Genomic DNA, 23,468 nt, shown 5'->3' with positions numbered 1-23,468 from the left:
TACAGGTTGTGTGTATTATTCGACTGTGATGAAATTAACGAAGACGAACCCTATTAAAATTAGTATTAACCGGTCTAGATTCAGTTATAGCTCCCATATATATTTTCCCGGTTTCAGATTTATTGTGTACCGAAATCGTAATATAATCAATTTTATCACATACGACCAAATTTAGCCTATAAGTAATTATGTTGAGTTTGATGAAAATAGGTTGAGATATAGCAAAAACTCTCATATATATGTTTCATCCGATTAGGTGTCTCCGACATTTGTAATATGCACTCCATAACAATGATATTTGGCACCAGTTACAGATATAGATCAGAATACCACTACCAAATGTCATTAAGATCGGTTCAGATTTGAATAGAGCTCCCATATATACGTTTCGTCCAATTTTTGTTTGAGTCCCCCACATTTGCAATATCGACTCCACAACAATGATATTTGGTATCAAATCGGGATGCAGATCGGAAATGACTTTGCCGATTTCATAATATTAGTCCAAATGGGACGAATTTTGGCAGAGGCTATCAAACTTAGCCTAGAATCAAGTGTGTTAAATTTCGATTCCTATATAAATATAGCCCCCATATATAAGTTTCATCCGATTTTATACTTAAGTCACCCACATACACTTCATAACATGGTTTCCTGTAAAATTTTTTTGAAATCGGTTGATATTTGGATATATTTCCAATGTATATATTTCCCCCTAATTCGATGTAAATAATACATCAAGAACGCAACATTTGAGCAAATAATTTGGTTTAATTCGTTTTTATACCCTCCACCATACATAGTATGGAGGGTATATTAAGTTCGTCACGATAACGATACCCCCGGTATTTTTATGATTCTAGCCAAATCTTTCAATGGAATTTCCTGAAAATCCACACAAGATGTTCTTTCTATGTAGTTTACTCCCTGGAGGAGAATTGTCTATATAGGCCCAGGTATATTCCCCATACAACGTTAACCTGGTATTCGGTATTATGATGATTTTAGGGACATTATCGGCAGGAATTGTTTAAAATTTCGTATTTAAAGTTCCTAGTACGTCTTTGTATAGCACCCATATAACTGTACCTCCCTATATATCATATTTTGATGATTTTAAATTTCGTATTTTAAGTTCGTAATGGGCATTACAGCCTGTAACAGAAAATTATCCATGCAGACCCTTGTATTCATATAGCTCCGATATTACGGTACCTCCCTATATTCGGTATTTTGATGATGTTAGCTATATTATTCACCGGATTGTAATGGCCTATGACAAAAGTTGTTATGCTAGTCAACGTCTTCGTATAGACGCCAATACAGTGGCGACTATTTCGCTACTACTATTCGCTATTTTTATGATTTCAGCAGAATTTTTAACGTTTTTTTTTTTTTTTTTTTTTTTGAAATTCCAAATTGTGGGGGTTATTCAAAGTTCGGCCCGGCCGCTGTAAAGCCTTAATACGCAATTAATACCTAAATTGCCAATACGAACGTTTATTTCTACACATAACTCTAGTAAATGGTCGTAGTGCTACTGGGAATCATGAGGTCGACACTTTTGTCTCTCCTTACTGGTTTTGAACTTACATCATCAAATGGAATGTGTATTAAAATCGTTATTCGGTCAGAAAAAAACTTGAGATATTCGTCGGAGACCCCATTAAATACATTCATCTGGATAAAACTTCGTGTTTATTTAGCTCTGTCTGTCTGTCCTTGTACTCAAATCGGGATAGAGCTGGCACTGTTAAGGCGATAGATTTTCAATTTTCAAAAATATTAAAAATGACAAATGTTGAAAATGACAATGACTAAATTTAAGGATTTTGAGTTTGCACATCGTCGTTTTTTTCATTGTTAATTGCTATTTAGCCGTTGGTATTCTCACTTTGACATGTCCACAATTAAATATTTTCAAATAATATATTCATTTAATTTATTAACCCACTGTCCTCCTGCTAACTAAAACAGCCGGGCAACTGATGTTGAGAAGCAGAAGAGAGAATTTTTAATCTTTAAATAAATCTTAGAAAACAGCCCACATTTTGTGCGGTAACTTCCGCCGTAACATGCAAATGCTGAGACTTCCGTTGTTTTCGGTGTTGTTGTTCATGAAGATGAAAGATGTGAAAAACTTTGAAGTAAAAAAGAAGGCGGGTGTGGTAACATTTCTATAAATTTGAAAATTTCCGTTATGATTTTGAGATTTTTCTATTGTTTTTTTTTTTTGCTTTTTCCATATGACCATTTACAAATTTTACTTTATAAACGGCCACTTGATTTCTATCGTTACATCCTGAATTGCAGGCAAAGAGATGGAACAAAAAAAAACTAAAAAAGGCAGGCCACTATTTTTCAAATATCGTTGGCTACGCCCAGATTTTTTTCATTTTCGTAGATTTTTTCACATCATGCAAACCTCAAAATTTGCCTTCATACTAAACAAAACCATAGGATCTGAGACATGACCCAACTGAAAAATAAAAAAGAAGAATATTTATAGAAATCCCAATATGACCTTTTTGCAGTTTCGTTGAGGAAGACCAGAAAAAAAAAACAATTCCATTAAAAAGCAAAATAGCATAACTTAGATCAAAGATATCACATCACAAAACTACAGTTATTCCAAGTAAGCAAACAGCTGGCAGTTTTGCTATGTTCAGTGGACTGACTTGACTGCAAGTAGCCTTATTTGCTTGTCCATTTTCGGAGGGTTTTAGGACAGTCCTCTTTTCTTCCTTCTTGGTCATGGCTGAATACGTCTCCGGTGGGAAGCAGTTAGGAAATTCAAAGTTTTTCTATGGCCATTTCTTGCTTTCATAACTTCCTCAGAGATTTGAAGGAAGTTTTTATGGTAATATCAATGCTGTTTAAAATGTCGGCGTTTCTTCCTCTCTTCGAGGGGGGGAGGGCGCGCATGGGGGCCTGTTTGCCTTTTGCATGTTTGTGTGGCCGATTTAAAAGTTTTCCGGTGCAGTTTTCTTTTTCGTTTTCATAGTTTTTCTTAGAAGACATTCAAAAATCATTGTGGTCAATTGAACAGTGAATGAAGTAACAAAAGTTTGTTTGCAGAACGAATATTTCATCCGTAAATATCTTGGACAGTAAGAATGACATTTTATGTCACACATGTTGTCATATATGACTGATGTTGGTTATAAATAACATTGTAGTTTGGGACAAGACAATGTATATAAGATAAGACATTTATTACGGTATTTGAAATTTTTACAGAAGTCGTTGATCTTTATTTGCAAAAATGGAGAAGAAAAACAATTCTAAAAAGGAGTTCAAATTTTTGTGAAAAAAATGTCAAAATTGGTAAGAACACATTATATGATGTCGCTGCATCTAAGTATGAACAGATTTAAATTTGTATTCCAGAACCAACTGAAATGAAGGTCAAAACTTTACCTGAACTTGTTTTTACCACATTTTACAGAGCTATTTATTTGCTACGAGTATATGTAAATCAGTTCACTTTTGAACATAGCGGCTATATACATTTTCGCCCGCCTTCGCATTTATATTGCACCAAACACATACCGTCAGCCCAAAGAGAATAAAATATATCACATAAGACAGAATGCAGCTCTCTCTCTGTCCATATGTTTTTGTGGAATTTGACACATGGGACCAAATGTAAAATTTTGGTTTGGATATAGTTATAGCTCCCATATATATTGTTCATCCCATCTATTATCTTTGTTCTCCACAGCCATAATATGCACATCATAATAACGATATTCGGGATAATGTATCAAATACAGCTCAGAAATACCTTTGCCAATATTTGATCGAAATCGGTTCAGATACGGATATAGCTTCCATATACATCTTTATCGGATTTGAAGTTTGTTGTGCACCAAATGTTTAATATAAGCCCTAATTGAATATGCAACCGAATTTAACCGGGAGAAATTGGGCCTATTTGGATGAAAATCGGTTCAAATTTACCCACAGTCGTAATATTCACGCCATAACGATATTCGGGAGAATAATTCAATTACAGCTAAGAAATACTTTTACCAAATTGTATAGAGATCGGTTCAGATTCGGATATATCTAACATATCTGATTTGAAGTTTATTGAAGTTTATTTTAAGCGCTAATAGAACATGCAACGAATTCTGCCTGGAAGAAATTGTGCCATATTTGATAAAAATTGTTTCATATATATCTATAGGTCCTATATATATGTTTCCCCCGATTTTGTATTTAAGTCCCTCAGGCCCGTAAATGTACTCCACAATTCTAAATGGGGGTGATGAGTATTCGGTTATTAGTTCAAAATCCCAAAAGAGTTTGGGTTCCCAGGCAGATTATACATGGCATTAACCATACTCTTAACGGGCCTTAAATATACTTCGGAGATGGAGCTTTACAATTTGATACCGTTCTTTGGGTTACACCTAGAACTATTTGCACAAAATATGTGTCATATCTGTCCACTTTTTGGTATAAGAGTATACCCCGATTTCAAGTATTTTATATTTTTTGGGCATATATTTTATACAAGTTTCCGCAAATTTTGCGGAAAATGCAAACAATTATTAATTTAGGCCCTTGTTTTTGGTATAACCCTCATATGAAGGTATTTACATATTTCAGCTAGTTCCGGGGTCTTGGTTATACTTTTCAATTATTTTTATCATCATTTGTAGTTTGGGTTTTAAGGTTAAAGGTACATCTTGATATTACATTAAATATTAAAATATTACATTTTCATCCCAGACCTAGTTCTGTTGTTATTTCTCCAATTTTTAGCTTATGTGGGAGGCATAAGATGCTGTGGACCAGGGAGCAGCAAAGAGTATGATTGAGTTGGCTTGATCACACTTGTAGAAATCCAATGAAACTCAATCAGGCAGTCAGATGTAACATGTTGATTTGAGTGAGTTGCTCTAACGAAACATAAAACACGAATCGATTGTAGTTCTAAGTTCGCAATCAAACAGCTCACATGAGTGCTTTGTTTACAAAATAATGTTGAATTGTTCATAACGGGACGATCTTGAGGAATGGTTGAATAAACACTTCAATTCAGGTATTCGATTAACTCATGTTGCTCAACGAAACAAATACTCATTTTTGATTAGGATTTTTCATACTCCTTCAGCCATCCACTGTGGACGAATACTTTCCATGATCGCTCATGATTAGAGTTGTACCAATCTAGTTCGATCGATGAAAACTCTGCGTATGAGTGATATGAAGTTTATGAAATCTCTCAAACGTTTAGGAACTGGTGCAATGAACTTTGAACTAGATTGACACAACTCTAACCATGGCCTACGTTTGATTTTAATATTACTATGGTCCAAATTTAGTCTATATTCGTTACTCTATTGGTTTTGCATGAGATATGTGTACCCTTTTTTCAAAAGTTGGTGGGAAGGCACCAAATAAAGTGTACCGATATAAACCATTTTTACACCAGTTCTAACATAAGCAAGTAAAATAGTAACAGTCGGTCATGCCGACTGATGCATACCCCAGCCTTGAGCTATGATTATACAAACAGTTGAGCCTTTATGGAGGAGGTTCCGAAGCAGTTGGCCAATATTGAAAAATTGGACCATATCGAATACTTCTCATACTTTATATGAGATATATGCAAATTTTGGAAATGTAGAAATATGCGTGACGCCACAGATATAGCGGACCGAAGTTTTCCACTTTATCTAATACAGATAAAAATATTGCTATCTTCAAAATTTGAAGGGAATCGAACATTTACATCCTATGTGGGGGAGAAATGGTTCGATCTCTACCATCCTTATAACAGATCTTGTGTTGATGGAAATATTGAGTCTGAATGGAATCGGATGTTAATTTCGTTTTTTATGAGCTTCATGAATATTCAAAATTTTGACCCTTTGTGGATTAGGTACCGGAAGGAGTGGAACGATATATTCCATCTTCACACCAGAACTTGGGTTAATAAAATTATTGCGATGTGTGTAATTTAAGATATTGGGATTTGGGACCGAATTTGCCCATCACCGAACTCGATTCTAACTTAGATCGACTTCAAATGTACTGAAACGGATTTGGTCAATAGAGACCTAGGGTCTAAAACCGCTATTTCTGTGAGGCATGTTTGGCCGTATCAAATGATATATACTCTTTGTAGCCATATTTTGTTAATAAAAAACTTTATTTATTTCTGAAAAATTTAGCACTTTTCCCGAACTCGCTGCCAATTTTCTTATAATTTTACTATACAAATATTCAGTTTAGATCAAGATGTGGCTAATACCAAGTGGACTTGAAATAAATCGTTTTAAGATCAACGCCCCAAAGGAGTTGTGAGTTATGTGGCCAAATGTTGTTAACGCCATATATATTTGACCATATACAAAGAGATCTCATTAGTTTGAGGTATATTCCGCAATATGTAGGATAGGATTTAAAAATTTGATCAATGGTGTCATATCGGTACATTTTTTGAAATAGTCCCCTTGAAAGGATAACTCCGATTTGAAGTATTTCTTATGTTTTGAAAATGTTTTTCATTTAATTTTGCTGAATTTTAGCATATTAAGTTTTTTATTTTATGTAAAACGCTTCTTTCAAAGATATAACTTATTGAGTCTATTCCATAATTCTCCATCGATTTGCTTTATTTTGCTTTTCTGACTCATTTTTAACAACACCACTTAAACCAAATCGCTTGAAGGGTTTAACATTCGGTTTTCAGTAAAACAACACGCTTGTGTGGTGAAATTATTAATTTTAGAAAACCATTAAAAGGGCAGCTGACAACAACAGACTTCATTTGGAGTGTAAGAATCTTGAAGGCTTCGTGGTAGACATCGAAATTGTCTTATCAATCAACATTAAATTTTGCAAAGCCTTGGAACTCAAACACAGCATCCCATGCAATTTCCGTGGAAAATGTGACTAAAATAAATATAACAAATATTTTAAAATACTATAAAAACTATCCACCAATTAATTTCCTTAAATTTTCGCAATTTTGATAAATTATCACCTGGCTTTTTAAATCCATTTAATTTGTTTTATATTTATTTTGTGTTTCTAATTTATAACATAAACACTATTTGCAGTTGTTTTTCAAACGTTGCTGGCAATTTGTTGTCGCTGTTATTATTATTGCTGTTGTTATACAAAATATGAATTGGCGAGCAGACCACCAGACAGACGGTCTAAAGCAATTTATTTTTGGAGGTCATAAATAAAAACATTTAAACATTTTTGTTAACACTTTAAAAATAATGCCACGCGGATTAAAGTATATTGTGGCAATGTTTTATTTTAACAAATAGGGGGTAGGATGGCCGGTATTTTTTTGGGAGAGATATGGCCGAGAATGCGGTATAAGAGTTATCATTTGGAGTTTTTGTATTATCAGCTACATTGTTATTGGGAATATTTAATTTATGTTGTTATTCAATTTAATTTATAAATGCGGTTAATGCAGTAAATTGTGCTACCAGAGCTGTTTGGATTTGATAAATGAATGAATGTTAAGCTATTTGCTATTATTTACACAGCTATTTGCTGTACAAATTGTATTATTATTTAAATATTTTAGCATAGCTTTCTAGTCGATAATAAATTCGATTTAATAACAATAATACTTGTAGTACAATGGATTTTGATTGCAAATACATTCAATTAATTTATTTGTTAGGTTAACAAAGAGTTAGTGAGGAAGTGTTTCTTTTTTTTTGGCCGAACTGGAATGAGGAATTCAAAATATATTTCTACCGCCAATGGACTAGTTTTGCCAACAATGGGATGTTCCAAACCTGATATACGTAAATTGTTTTTGTGTTTGTTTGGTTAGGATAAGTGGAAAATTGTGTGAATTTATAAATCTAAATTGTCACAATTATATATTGCTTGTCAAGCTTTATCCTATATGACTTATCGCATAAGGAATTCATATATGGTACGCAACAACATTAGAAATTACACTGTGCAACTCAACATATAATTTCAGGGAAAATCCAGCAGATTATGAATGTTGAGCTAAAATCCACATTTTTTTTGGAAATTTCGGACTAAGATTCATCGGCAATATTCCAGATAAAAACACGAGGATTCTTTTGGTTTAAAATTTGAAACCTCGCTTCACCAATGGGGAATTAATGGTTTCTTTTTCAAAATATATTTTTAAACGATCCCTTTTTAACGCGATCGTAGCAAGTCAAAATATTCTACAAAATTATATGTCAAAAAATTCTACTATAGGTCCTAGACCTATAACATCAAATGGCGTTCCCACATAATAAGTACTCAAACAGCAAACATTTTGTGAAATTAAATATGTCCAAAACAGGAAATATTCCCAGCAGCGAAGAAAACTCATCGAGATATTTTATACATGGACTATACAAGAAAGTGGAGAGATATGATCCATTTTGTTCATTGCTGTTTCTAGATGTAATCCAAAGATCTCTGCCAAAGTTTAAAGCTCTACCCTAAATGTTTCAAAATTATATCATAATATGGGTATCCTTTGTATATAGTCAAAACTATATAAAGGTTTAAACAAAGTTTGGCCTTAGAACCCGAGGCGCCTTTGGTGTTTTAATCTACAAACGAGTATTGCCAAATCCATTTGGAATTTTCCACAACCCAGAATGGCTATTGGACAATGAAATTATAAATATATATAAAAATACCTAATTTCTCAAAAATAAACAGGCTTTTATACCCTACAACACTATGTGTTGGAGGTATTATAGTTTGATTGGGTAAAACATTATGTAACACCTCGAAATATTGGTTTCCCACATAGGAAACAATACAGGGATGCTCATATTCGACGGACCCGGAAACAAATTCTTCAGAAAATCTATTTTTAAGCGACTTGTGTGCGGTTGAGCGCCGTCTTGTTGAAATCAGAACTGCCTCATACGCTTTCGACGAATAATTGGCATCACAAAATTGGTCATCATGTCGCGATAACGCTCCTGATTGATGGTAACAGCATGGCTATTTTCATTTTGGAAGAAAAACGGCCCAATAACCGTTTTCGCACTAACGCCGCACCAAACTGTGACTTTTTCGTCATGAAGAGGCACTTCTTGAATCTCCTGAGGATTTTGGGCTTCGTCGGACATGATCATTTTGTTCCAAAATTGCTCGTCATCTTCGGCCATTTCGATGACTCTTTGGACCCATTCCAATCGACGAGGCTTGTCCGCAGGCAACATTCTTTGCGTCAATTGAATTTTGTGCTGGAACAAATGCCAATCAATGCGAATAATCCGTTGTAAAGTGGACCGAGCCATGCCCAACTGCTGAGAACGGCGTTTTTGGGATGTTCTTGGGGACCTCTCAACACTGGCTCGTACGGCAGCGATATTCTCGGCCGATCGCCTTGGTCGACTTTTATAGTCGAAAATTTTTCGTATGAACGCTTAATGGTGTTCTTAGAAGGCGCACTTCTCACATTTTTTAATGATTTAAAAGCACGTTGAGTTTTCACAATTGACTTCTTCTGTTGAATGTAAATTTCAACTATTTCAGAGCGCTCGCGTGGCGTGTATTGGTTCATGGTAAAAATCTGCTTGGACTGACGCTTCAAACGCGGTATGTTATTAGCCATGTGACATCTCTGTCAAAAGTTATGGCGTTGCCAGATGGGTCCGTCGAATATGGGCAACCCTGTATATGGATCTTCCTATCTCGCCGAGCTTAGCCGATTTAGCTATGTATGTCCGTCCGTCTGTCTGTCCATGTTAATTTGTAATCACGCTACAGGTCGCAATTATGGCCCGATCCTCACGAAATTGAAAAAGATCGCATAATATTTAGGGGTTGAAATGAACCAAAAACTAAAAAATATCCTGATTTTGCAGTTGCTCGACGCGAAATTTAGAATGGGGCTAGAGCTTAGGGCTGGGCAGTACCCTTCCAATTTAGATGGTCATGTCCTTGATCAAAAATCTAAGGGTAATATCTGGACAGTGCTCTACCAATCGACGCAGAATTTAGAATGGGGCTGGACCTTAGGGCTGGGTAGGACCCTTTCAATTTAGATGGCCATGCCCCTGATCAAAAAGCTAAGGGAAATACCTGGACATAAGCGAAATCTTCCAAAATGGGGCTTCTAAAACATTGTAGTGTTGTAGGGTATCACATGGTCGGCCCCGCACATCTATAGCCTTTGCTTACTTGTTTATTAAAGAAATTGATGATATGTTTTCGTAGCATATATTGAATATGTCAACTTCTTTAGTTCGCAGACTTTCAATTAAATTCAATTTTTAATTTAGAAAATTAAGTATAAAGGGAGATTTCGATTTGAATTAAACATGTGTTACATAAACATAAAACCACTATGCGTATTTTGTAGAGCTCCCTTAACAAAAACGTTTATATTGGGAATTTATGTGAAGTAGATCATACCAAATATTCGCCAAAAAACATTGTTGCATAGTGCATGATATGACAAAGATAAGAATTATATTAATTTTATTGGAGCAATAGGTATACCGGACCGAGTTTCACTAAGTGGTAAAATTCGGTTGAATGTGAAAAATGTATTCAATATGGGCTGATATTACATATATGGTGAGCAATAACAGTAAAATAGGATGCAATGTATATCGAAGCTATATAATAATCTGAAACGATTTCGATGACATTTGGTAGAGGCATTTTCGAGCAGTATCCGATGACCGGTATCAAATATCATTGTTGTGAAGTGCATATTACGCATCGGATGAAGCATATATATATGGGCGCTGTAGCTATATCTGAACCAATTGACTAAAATCTGAAGCACTTGCTTTTAGCTGCATCTGGTATCTGGTACCAAAGATTATTGTTGTGGAGTTAATATTCCGCATGTGAGGGACTTAAACAGCAAATCTGACAAAAAGTATATATGGGAGCCATAGCTATATCTGAAAATTGAGATAATTAGGACTCATATTGGCCATTTGGAGCACAATTAACCCGAAATCGGTTGAAGATATATATGGGAGTTAAATCTAAATTAGAACCGATTTTTATCAATTTTAATAGGGTTCGTCTCTAGGCCAAACAAATATTGTTTGGAAAATTTCATCTCAATCCGATAATAAATGTGACCAGCATTTTGTTCAAAAAAAAATATACGGACAGACGGGCGGACAGATTAAATGACTGACATGCGTAAATCGACACAGAAAGTGATTCTTTGAGAATCTTCAAAAGTAAATATGGCTCTATCTCGTTTCCTTTTCCATGTTGCAAACAAATGCACAAAGACATAATAATCTTACCACTATGTGGTGTAGGGTATAAAAAATGCAATTTACATGAAATGTTTGTATTTCCTTTCGCTTTCGTTGTGCTCCCCATGCACAAATTTATACTGTTGTTATAAGTTCAAACTTATATGATTAGGAGTCTTATTTCGAAAGTAAATTCTATCACATTTTTATATCCTTCACCACAGGAAAGAAATATATATTTTAGATCCCACAAAATATTTATATTCTTGATCAGCATAAAATTCTGTGCCCCTCCGTCTGTGGAAATGACTCTAGCTTTCGAACAAAATTAAGTAGGTTGATAAAATTTTAATAAAAACGTTTATTATATCTACATGACTTGGTATTGAAAATGGTTTTTTATACCCTCCACCATACATAGTATGGAGGGTATATTAAGTTCGTCATTCCGTTTGTAACTCATCGAAATAATCATTTTAGACCCAACAAAGTATATATATTCTTGATCAGCGTAAAATTCTAAGTTGATTTAGCCCTGTCCGTCCGTCTGTTGTAATAACGCTACAGTCTAAACGAAACTTTTGTCTGCAGGCAGGTCAAGTTCAAAGATGTGCTATATCCACGATATCGTACATCCCCCATATAACGGTACCCCCCGATATTCGGTATTTTGATGATTTTACCCAAGGAGTTCCTTGTGGGTACTTTATACCTCGGCAGAGAATTATCCACGATATCGTATAGCCCCCATATAACGGTACCCCCGATATTCGGCATTTTGATGTTTTTTAGCCACATTTTTCAACGGAATGGTCACAGAGGTTCTTTGTACACATGGGTTCTTTGTGGGCATTTTACCCCCCGACAGAGAATTCTCTATATAGGTTAACGATATCGTATAGCTCCCATATAACGATACCCCGCGATATTCGGTATTTTGATGATTTTAGCCAAATTTTCCAATATTATTATCTGAAATCCACACACGGATTTCTTTGTGAGCACTTTTCCCCCTGAAACGGAATTGTCTATATAGGTCAACAATATCGTATATCTCCCCTATAACGCTACTTCCCTATATTCGGTATTTTGATTATCTTAGCCACTTTTTCCAATAAAATTATATGAAAATCCACACAAGGAGTTCCTTGTGAGTACTTTACACCCAGACATAGATTTGTCTTTATAGGTTCACAATATCTTTTATCCCCACATATATCGGCACCTTCCTATATTAGATATTTTAAAGATTTTAAAAGAATTTTTAATGGATTTTATTTTTTTTTTTTTTTTAATTTTTTAATTCGTTCCAAATGGTGGAGGGTATTCAAAGTTCGGCCCGGCCGAACTTACTGCTTTTTTACTTGTTTTCCTTCAAGTTTCGCATTATAATATTATAGTGGCCTTCAGACAAAAGTTGCCTATGCAGGTCCATGTCATCGGATAGACCCTACATTCGGTATTTTTAAGATTTAAACGGATTTTATTTATTTTTTTTTTTTACTTGTTAAGTATTACTTTGTATGTTGCGTATATAAATCAGCAAGTGGAAAAGATCTAAAAAAAAGTATAAGGTTCAACAGTACTTCTTTGCAATAATGTGGAAATAATTTCGAATGAAATCCTTTTAAAATCAATCTTTTGAGAATTTTGCTGGATAAAGCTAATCATTTTCAAAAATCGCACAAAAGTTATAGAAACTCAAGATTTTACAATTTTAACCAAAAATTCCATCTCAAAGAATGTATGTGTTATGTTAACATTGGATAATGTATACAGCAAAATCGAAGTATTTAACAAAAATGAAGTATACCGTTGTACAAATCCTATTTCGATTGCTGGAATGAGTTTCAATGCTCGACTCCAATTTTTGCATTAAAACTGATACAATTAGTATCATTATATGTCTTCAAAATTATATAAAAATAATAATGTATATAAATATGTCTTCAATATTAGATATCGATTATTTTGAATGAGAATAAAATAACAATTAATGTTCAGCAGTGAAAACTCTAGTTTTATCATCAAAAAAGTAGCATGCATCAAATGAAACACAAATAAAAGATAGTCAGCAGAAAAAAAGTTTTAAAAATTATTAAACAAAACAATCGAAAAACTACTGCTATAGCTTATTGAAATAATTTTCTTTGCTATTTTTAAACTTCCTCTACTCTAATTACTAGATTCTGGGGAAATTTGTGAAAATTCGTATATCTAAGACGAAAAGAAAGAAGTATTAAATGTGTCTTAAGGATAAAGTGGTGTGTTGTGTTGAGTTTTTCTTAAAAAGAGGGGGGGTGGGGAGAAAGCTGTTCAGGATATTAATAACATCCTCGCAAAAACAAAAACACAAAAGCGTTTGGCGAACTATTTTTTGCTGTTGTCTTTGTTCTACTTACCCCTGTTAAAGCTTGTTTATCATTTAGAATGGTTGCAGCTGCTGCTGTTGTTAAGGCAGTTGGTGAGGTAGACGCCGTGGTGCTATCTGGAGTAAAATATGTTAAGAAAGCACAACCTGTAATGAAAGGAGAAGAACAAAAATAATGAAATAAGAAAGATGATTGTTTGGGATTAACGAAGTATAAGAACAAGGAAATTATTATAGTTTTGAAGGACAATGAAAGTGATAATGGAGGATAAAATTGTTTTTTTTTTTTGGTCCAATGGGGGTTGAAAATATAAACTGGAAAAGCAATTTAATTGAAAAATAATAGGTCGTCCATTTTTAATTTTTTTAGTGAAAATTGGGAGCCCAAAAATCAGCTAAGGTTGCTTAGGAGTGAGGGACAATATACATGACGTCAATTTATCTTAAAGCAATTTCAAAAAATTTGGCCAATAAAAATTTAATTCCAGTACAGGGCGAGATGAAAAACCTGCAACCAACTTCAGACTGTTGTGATTTCTATTCCAGGGACAGCCCATTATATTGCTTATAAGCGTACAAAAGCATTTTAGTGAGATTTTTCCGGAAATAAAGTTATTCGTGGTGGAATTCAAGCGGGATATTGTGATTTCTTTATATTTGGCAGGAACACCACAAGTGGCTATCTCTAGAATAGAAATATCATTTAAATGTGAATAAATATTTTGAGTCTCGTACCAGCAACAGAAAAAAATAGACTCAAACGAGCTAATGAGATGCTTCGTTTGGCCGAAAGTGGTGAACTGCAAAATTTGTTTTTTCGATGAGAAAACATTCGTTATCCAGCAGTTTGATCGCATTTACTTGCCAAAGCGGTCAGCTGAAAATGTGCACCTTCGGTTGGACACCAGAACTCAAGCGCCGGCCATTTTAATGGTGTGGACCGCCATAACAGCCGATGGTCGCTCTCCGCTCGTATTGTGGCATCAAAATAATATCGCGAAAATATTCTGGAGGGTGTATTAAAGCCTTGGGCATGCAAACATTTTGGCCGCAGACCTTGGACATTCCAATAGGACTCAGCACCATCGCACTCAGCACGCGTCACCCAAGAATTGTTAAAAAGGATGTTCCTAGCTTCATTTCCAGCGCTCAAATCCAAAATCTAGAGTCCGTTAGGCAATTGTGTCTGGAGAATTTTGGAAAGCAAGGTTGGCACTAAAAAAATACCAAAGTGTCGGTCACCTCAAGCAAGCGCCTCGCCAGGAATTGGCCGAAACACCGCAGAGCAACTTTCGGGCAGCGTGTGATGGTTTCATTAGCCGTTTGAAGGCCATAAATCGTGCCAAACGTGACCAATTCGAACAAATCTAAACATATTCTAAAATTTGATGCTATTCCCGAGTTTTTTTGCTTTCATTCAATAAAATTTAAAAAAAAAAAAAATCTAAAAATTATGGTGTTGGACTTCGTTGCAGTTTTTTTTTATCTCACCCTGTAGTTATACGGAATCATAAATTTCATGATAGGTTTATGAAATTTATGATGAAACCCCATTCAAAAACAAATTTCGACAAATTGATATGTGTTTCTCAGCTTTTTCAATGATTAAAACCAAAACTTCACTAAGCCTTCCCCCCAAATTCTTATAAAGTCACAACTCCTACCCAAGCCAATATCGAAAGGAATAAAAAACAATATTACATACTAAGCACTTGAACTGCCAAATGCAATTGTTTTTAATGCCTTTTTGCCCAACACATAAGTTATTGTTTTTGGCCGAATACCAAAATATAGTCAAAAGCAGCCACAACCTTCTTTCAATTTATACAAAAAATGAAAAAAAAAAAAAAAACAAACAATGTGCAAAGGCAAATCATCACGGACTCCTACCACCAGCATAATCCTTGTGTGGGCGGAGGGAGGGTTTATAATTGAATCCTTCATAGACTTTTGCATATTGTTGTGGAATAACGGGAAAAGGAAAAAACTCAAATATTCTGACTGCTAAGCCAAAAGAGGCAGTAACTTTTGGTGGAAACCACCTGCCCAATGTTTTTGGTTTTGTTTTCTTTTTTTTTCGAACATATCTTGCAAAGAAGAAGGATTTGAAACCTTTTTAAATATTCAACAAAGGAAACCACATTCTGTAGGGCTTGTTCTAGCCTTCAAATGGAGTGCTGTTTTTTTTTTGTTCGAGCAATTGCATGCTGTCATGAACACCATATCCTGATGGTCTGGTTTTTGAAAAGGGCGTAACTTTCTATTTGTATTCATGTTGTTGGATTTTACAAAAAACTGGATATTTATTTTTAAAATTAAGATATTTTAAATTTAAATATGGAAATTTTGTAGGGTCATAAACTTGAGGGTGGGAAATTTAAAAGATAGTATTAGTCCAGTAGTACAACACGCCATTTGCTTCCACATTCCATATTGAAAAATGTATTGTGGAATTTTTAATATAGATTAATGAAATTTGATAGACAATGGAATTACTCAGTTGGGGTAAGCTCATTCGCAGCCAGGGTCTCTACAAGGACCCACTAAACCTTATGAAATCAAAACAGTAGATTTCTTCCTTTCCTTGCCTGTATTTGAATAACCTCCACCTTTTGGAAGGAATTTGCAAATTAAAAAAAAAATTGTTGAAGAATACTTCCAAAATCAACAAAATACCGAATATAGAGAAGTACCGTTTTATGGGGACTATACGATGATCTAGTGTTGAATATACAATTTTCTGTCATAGACTGTATCAATCATTGGGAACTTCAAATACGAAAATTGAAACAATTGCGGTGAATAATTTCTCTAAACTCATCGAAATACCGACTATCGAAGTGGTATTATATACGGGGGTTATACGAAAACATGGACTTGCATAGACAATTTTTGTCACAGGACGGTAGTACCTATTAGAAACTTTAAATACTAAATTTGATACAATTCCGGTGAATAATACGCTAAAATCATCAAAATAACGAATATAGGGGAGGTACCACAATATGGGACCCATACGAAGACGTGGACTTCTACGAGCAATTTTTTTTGACAATTTGTTACATGAACCCATTAAGAGTTTAAAATTCCAAATTTGAAACATTTCCGGTGAAAAGTGTGACACAAATTATCACAATATCAAATATCAGGAGGTAAAGTTATATAGGGACTATAGCAAAACTTAGACATATATTGACAGTTATATTCTTTTGATATAATGGGAACACGCGCCGAAAATTCTAAAAATTGTGGGTGAAACACCCATAAAACTTTAAATCTATCGGTAAAGTTTATGGACATATATACCAAATGTGAACCTGTATAGCCCATTTTCAATACCAAAAGTCCTGCAGACCTAACATGCATATGAGTAAAACTTTATCAATCTACTTCATTTTGCTCGAAAGCTCGATTGATTTCCACAGACGGACGGGCATCGTTATGTCGACATTAAATTTTAAATTTAAAACAAAAACAAAATAGCATCACATTTTAGAATAAGTTTAGATTTGTTCGCATTGGTCAACTTTGGCACGAATTATGACCTTCATACGGCCAATGAAACCATCACACGCCGCCCGAATGTTGCTCTGCTGTATTTTGGCCCATTCCCGCGATGAGCTTGAGGTGATCGACACTTTTTACTACCAACCTTGCTTTTCAAAATTACCCCGACACAATATTCCAATAGATTGGTATTCAGAGATTTTGGTGAACATTGTGCGCTGGAAATGAAGCGATGAACCTCATTTTGAGGCTCATCGTGCGTGCTGAGTCCGATGGAGCTGAGTCCTGTTTGAATGTCCAAGGCCTGCGACCAAAATGCTTGCATACCCAAGGCTTTAATACACCCTCCAGAATAGTTTCACGATAATATTCGGAATTTATTTTTATGCCACGGTTGATTAATACGAGCGGAGAGCGACCATCGGCTTTTATGGCGGCCCACACCATCACCATGGCCGGCGCTTGAGTTCTGGTGGCCAACCGAAGTTACACATTTTCAGCTGACCTCTTTGGAAAAGGTCTGCGACCAAAATGCTTGCGTGCCCAAGGCTTTAATACACTCTCCAGAATATTTTCACAATAATATTCGGAATTTATTCTGATGCCACGGTTGATTAATACGAGCGGATATCGTCCATCGGCTGTTATGGCGACCCACACAATCACCATGGCCGGCGCTTGAGTTCTGGTGGCCAACCGAAGTTGCACATTTTCAGCTGATTTCTTTGGAAAATAAACACCATCATTTTGTTAGTTTACAAACTGCTGGACAATAAATGAAGGAGAAACCCAAATTAGGCAGTTCACCACTTTCGGCCAAGCGAAGCAACTCTTTAGCTCTTTTGAGTCTATTTCCTTTCTGTTGCGGTGTACTTGCACTTTTTGGAATTTCAATTGCTTTGCCCCAAGCTCATTTTTCAATATTTTTTAATATTTATTCAATATTTATTTATTTATACCAGTAAGATATTTGCAGTTTAAAGTAGAACACGTTTGAATATAAATACTTTTATATAAAAATGTTTTCTTTACCCGGCCTAATTTAATGTTTTTATACCCTCCACCATACATAGTATGGAGGGTATATTAAGTTCGTTATTCCGTTTGTAACTCATCGAAATAATAATTTTAGTCCCAACAATATACATATTCTTGATCAGCGTAAAATTCTACGACGATTTAGCCCTGCATACTTAAAGTTCTTTCTAAGCATTTTACCCCATGGAATAGATCCACGATATCGTATAGCCCATATATAACGGTACCCCCCGAAATTCGGTATTTTGATGATTTTAGGGACATTATTTACCGTAGTTGTTTCAAATTATGTATTTGGAGTTTGTAATGGGAACTACAGTTTGTGACAGAAAATTGTCTATGCACGTCCAGGCCTTCGTATAGCCCCCATATATTAGTACCTCCCTATATTCGGCATTGTGACGATTTTAGGTACAATATTCACCGAAATCATTTGAGATGTCGTATTTGCAAAATTGTCTATGCAGGCCCAAGTCTTCGGATAACTCCGATGTAATGTAAATCATCAAAATATAGTATATAGGGAGGTAATATAATGTATTTTGATGATTTTAGCTACATTTTTCACCGTTTTTTTTCAACTTTCGTATTTGAATATGGCAATGGCTCCTGACACACAATGTCTATAATAAGATTTTAACAGATTTTTTTAATTTTTTTTTTTTTCATTTTATATTTGGTGGAGGATATAAAAAGTTCCACCAGGCCGAACTTAATGTTTACACCCTACACCACATGGTGGTCAGGGTATTATGTCTTTGTGCATTTGTTTGTAACAGGCAAAAGGAAACGAGATATACCCATAGTTCCTTTTGATGATCTGCATAGAATCACATTCTGAGTCGATTTATGCATGTCCGTCCGTCTGCCCATGTATTTTTGTAAACAAAGTACAGGTCGCATTTATTGCCCGATCCAGATGCAATTTTGCACAGATCAGATCATTTGTTTGACCCTATTGAAATTGGAGATGATCGGTCAAAATTTAGATATAGCTCCCATGTATATCTTCGTCCGATTTGCCTTTTATTGTGCACCAAACGTGTAATATCAGCCCGAATTGTATGGTATTTTGCATATACACCCAAATCAGGCCTGAAAATATGTATGCCAAATTTCATCAAAATCGGCTAAGATATAGCTATAGCTCCCATATATATTGTTCATCCGATTTGTTATATTTGTTACCCACAACCGTAATATGCACTCCGTAACAACGATATTCAGCGAAATATATCAAATATAGCTCAGAAACATCTTTGCCAAATTTTATCGAAATCGGTTCAGATTTGGATATAGCTCCCATATATATCTTTATCCGATTTCAAATTACCTGTGCACCAAATGGGCAATACAATTCCGAATTTAAAAAATACAAATGCTTCGGCATATTTTATCCTTTGAACTTTGAATTATAATTATAATCATAGCGTGTATGATTGAATTCTCCCATAAAAACTTTTAATTGTTATATGGAGCTCTACTATATTAGCAAAGTGGTGTGGGGTATCATAAAGTCGGCCCCGCCTGACTTTAAGACTTTCTTTACTGGTTTTTACTTGTTTTATATTAGCATGCCTCTGTCATGAAGTGTTATTCTACATAGTACATGCACAGACCATTTGCTCAGAATGCATTTTGTCTAGTCTATACCATTTTAGGTCTTTGTCTCCCTGCAAAGTAGAGTTGTGTCAATCTAGTTAATAGTTCAGTACACCAGTTCCTTATCGTATGAGTGATATCAGAAATTCCATACACATCATATAGCTCATACGCAGGGTCTCTAAAGGAAGAAGCAGACCACCGTAGAAAAGGAAGATCCTTTTTCAATGCTATTTTCTAGTACAAAACAACAACACAGATTTCTAAAATATTGAACTAAGGTAGCCCAAAAACTAGTTCTAAATATTTAAATACAATGGGGAATTGTGCGGGCAACCTTCAAAGTATCTTAAAATTAAGCAGTACCGCTAAATTGAATATTTTCTGCCACCCAATGAGCTTACGAAATGTAAAATTAAGGCCGATTTAGATACAGTTATATGGGGAACTGTATCCATACATTAATATACACCGATATGACATATTTTCAATGTCGTCTTAGGAATGCCACAAACATGTATGGCAAATTCCCATTTCTCCGATGAATAATTCGAAGTATTGAAGATTAAATGACAAATTTAATACATCCTGTATTGTAAAGAAAATAAAATATCTTTTAAAATATCATGGTAGGTAATGGAAGAACAAAATCTTAACAATCATTCCGGAAGCCGTCATTCAATATAGTAGTTGAGGCTGTAATTGAATTAATATCATAAAACTACCAACCAATGCAAACATTTTTTTTGCAAGCTTGAAGCATGTGTACGCAATACAATTTCAGACACAGCCGAGTCGCAGCGCTACCATTGCGAAACACACACATTCTATGTCATAAAGCTCATAAACTATAATATAAAATGCTCTGTAGATCGAACCAAAGTGATCTCAAATAAATAGTTGACGTTCTACGTTTGTCAACTCATTAGTTAAGATTATTCCAAAACACAAACTTATCGACATCTCTTCTCTTCAAACACACGTGCGTAAAACATCATGAATGAAAACTATTCCGAACTATAACAATTTATGTAAATTACCCACACCATGGTTTAATCTTCTTTCCATGATATACCTCTAACTATAACAGCAGTGGTCTACGTACGTGCGTATGTGCAACAACGATTGCAGTTTGTTCGAACAGCCAATACATTGATGTCCAGGTGTGCATAAATGCGAATAATGTGTGCGTGCAAGGACATATTGGTTCATACATATGTCCGTATGTATGTGACTTTCGATTTTTTGTGGGGAGGAAAGTTTGAGGGGCAGCGAGGGATTTTATGGCTTAGTTGCGGTAAACTAGAATATTATTGATTGGATGTTTTTCGGAAATGACATGTAATAAGGATCAATTAATATTAGAAATGATTATGTATGAAATTAACATTGTTATTTGAGGATTTAGCAGAGGAAATATGTGCAATTACCCGGAAAGTCTTGTCGTTATTAGTTATGCGTCATATAACAAAGGAGATGTTGTGGCATGGAGAATGTAGACGAAGAGTTGATAGAGAGCTTACTGGTGTGTTAATGTTGTGACATTATTCGTATAATGTGGTGAAGAGGTTATTTAGAACGATGGACGGTTAGGAGAAAGACCTTACTCTTCAGTACCATGGTCGGAAATGATTGACAATTTGGAGGGGGACTTTATTATCGTATTAGCTGCATGCGTCCGTATTAGAGTATTATCTGTGCATACAGTAGGGTTAGAAAAGTAAGATAGGAAAATAATACTAGACTTGTTAAAAAGTCGAGTATAGTACACACAATTCGTACCAAATGTCACGAAACTGATTTCGTCTCAAGCGACATGGTTATAGCCCATGTCACACATTTTGGCCGTATCAAATGATACACCCTTCGTAGCCCGAAGGACGAGGGTATAAAGACGAATCTCATACAAAGTGAAGAAAGAGTTCGTCCTGATCACACATTGATCATCATCTATATTAATAAAAGAGTAATGTAGTTGACTCACTGACTTAACGACTCATCAATGCCCAGATGAAACGGCTGAAGCTAGAATCTTGAAGTTTTAGATGAGTGTCGTTCTTGGTCCAAAGGTGTCAAATAAGGCTGGGGTTTTGGAAATTCGTAATATTACGGTAAGAAAAGTACTAAAACGTACGAAATACAGACAAAAACAAGTAGAGCTAGAACTCTTAGATTTGGAATGAGGGTCACTAATGGATGTACCAAAGTGTTTTTGGATGTTCGCACTATAAGTGCATGAAATATACTCCAAGGCGATTTTGAATGTGAATCTAGGTTGAGAATTTGGGTCGATGTAAGGAGGTAGTTGTGGGAGTGTGCTTATGTATACGAAATATACTAAACGGTCCTGAATTTGGTACAACTAGAATTTAGAGGAACGGATGAAACTGTAATCCTAAGATTGTAGTGTAGAATTGGGTTATGGAGATGGTTTTCCAAATTTTTACCTATTTGCACAAAAAGTACTAAATGGTACTAAATTTGGTACAATTTCGATTTGGGTAAACTGATAAAGCTGCAATGCTGAAATATGGAAATAAGATTACTACTGTATTGCAGGACTGAGGTATGTAAGTAGTCTATGAAATTCGTACTTATGTGTACTAAATGGAACTAATTTTCGTACAATTTAAATGTTAAGAGAACCGCTAAAGGTTTTTGGAATTGTTTTGTAGAATTGGATTTTGTAAGAAATTTTGGAAATTCGTACTAAATGCGGTACAATTTAAATTTTGGGAGAACCGGTAGAAATGGTATACATTTGGAAATAAATTTCTAACTAAATGGTACTAAATTTGGTACAATTGAACCAATGCAGCTCGTATCCTGAAATTCGGAAACTAATTGCTGTTGGAGCTTAGGGTTGGTATATGGAGGTAGTTTTGAAAATTGGCACTTCTATGTACTGAAAAGTACTATATTTGGTACAATTTGGATTTGGGTGAACGGATAGAGCTGGAATCCTAAAATTTGAAGGGTATGCAAAAAATTGTGTACTTATGTGTGCTACGTGGTACTAAATTTGGTACAATTTTTTTTGGAATCCTGAAATTTGCAATTGGGATTGCCGTGAAAGTTTTGGATTGGGGTATATAGGCAGCTTTGGAAATTCGTACTTATGTGCATTAAATGGTACTATATTTACTACTATTTTGTATTGGGTGTAGAGATGGTGCTTTAAATATGAAATTTGGTATTGGGTTCACTGTTTAAGTGAAGCCTGGACATATGGAGATGGTTTCGGAAATGTGTACCATAATTGTTCGAAAAGTACTGAATGGTATAATATTTGCTATTGGGTGATGAGATAAAGAAAAAAATTCTGAAATTTGATATTTAGTTAAGTGATGGTATCTGTGTTTGATATTTGGCGGTGGTTTGGAATTGTATCCTATATTCTTACAAAAGTACTAGACGGTACTACATTTGGTATTAGGCTAAGGGATAAGGCTGAAAGTGTGTAATTTGATATTGAGGTCACTGTAGTTTTCTAGGGTTTACGCATGGAGACGTTTAAATAGCTTTGGATAGAAAAATCGGATAATCTTCAACATTAAAAATGTTGAAATGTTGAAAAAAAGGAAAAACTTGAAAACCTTGAAAGTCAAAAGTTTGTGATAAAAAATAATTTGTCAAACTGAAGAAATTGTGCATTTTGAGTACACAAAAGTCCTAACACGTACTCTTAAAAAAATGTTTTAGGGTGGACTTTTCGCAGAACAACTAGCGGGCACTTGCTACTT

General features: G+C 34.9%; 1 protein-coding gene across 1 annotated transcript in view; it reads right to left on the bottom strand.

Annotated features, from left to right (window-relative positions):
• The window catches only part of LOC109611688 (uncharacterized), a 400,312-nt gene that overhangs the window by 57,132 nt on the left and 319,712 nt on the right, over positions 1–23,468 (bottom strand). Inside the window, exon 3 of the mRNA XM_059129259.1 lies at positions 13,610–13,725. Within this exon, the coding sequence (XP_058985242.1) occupies positions 13,610–13,725 (116 nt within the window). The remainder of the gene's footprint in view (positions 1–13,609; positions 13,726–23,468) is intronic.

Source organism: Musca domestica, unplaced genomic scaffold (assembly GCF_030504385.1).
Source record: "Musca domestica strain aabys unplaced genomic scaffold, Musca_domestica.polishedcontigs.V.1.1 6, whole genome shotgun sequence".
Taxonomy (NCBI): domain Eukaryota; kingdom Metazoa; phylum Arthropoda; class Insecta; order Diptera; family Muscidae; genus Musca; species Musca domestica.
Note: the sequence above shows the minus strand (reverse complement) of the source record. Positions and strands in the feature narration are given on the sequence as shown.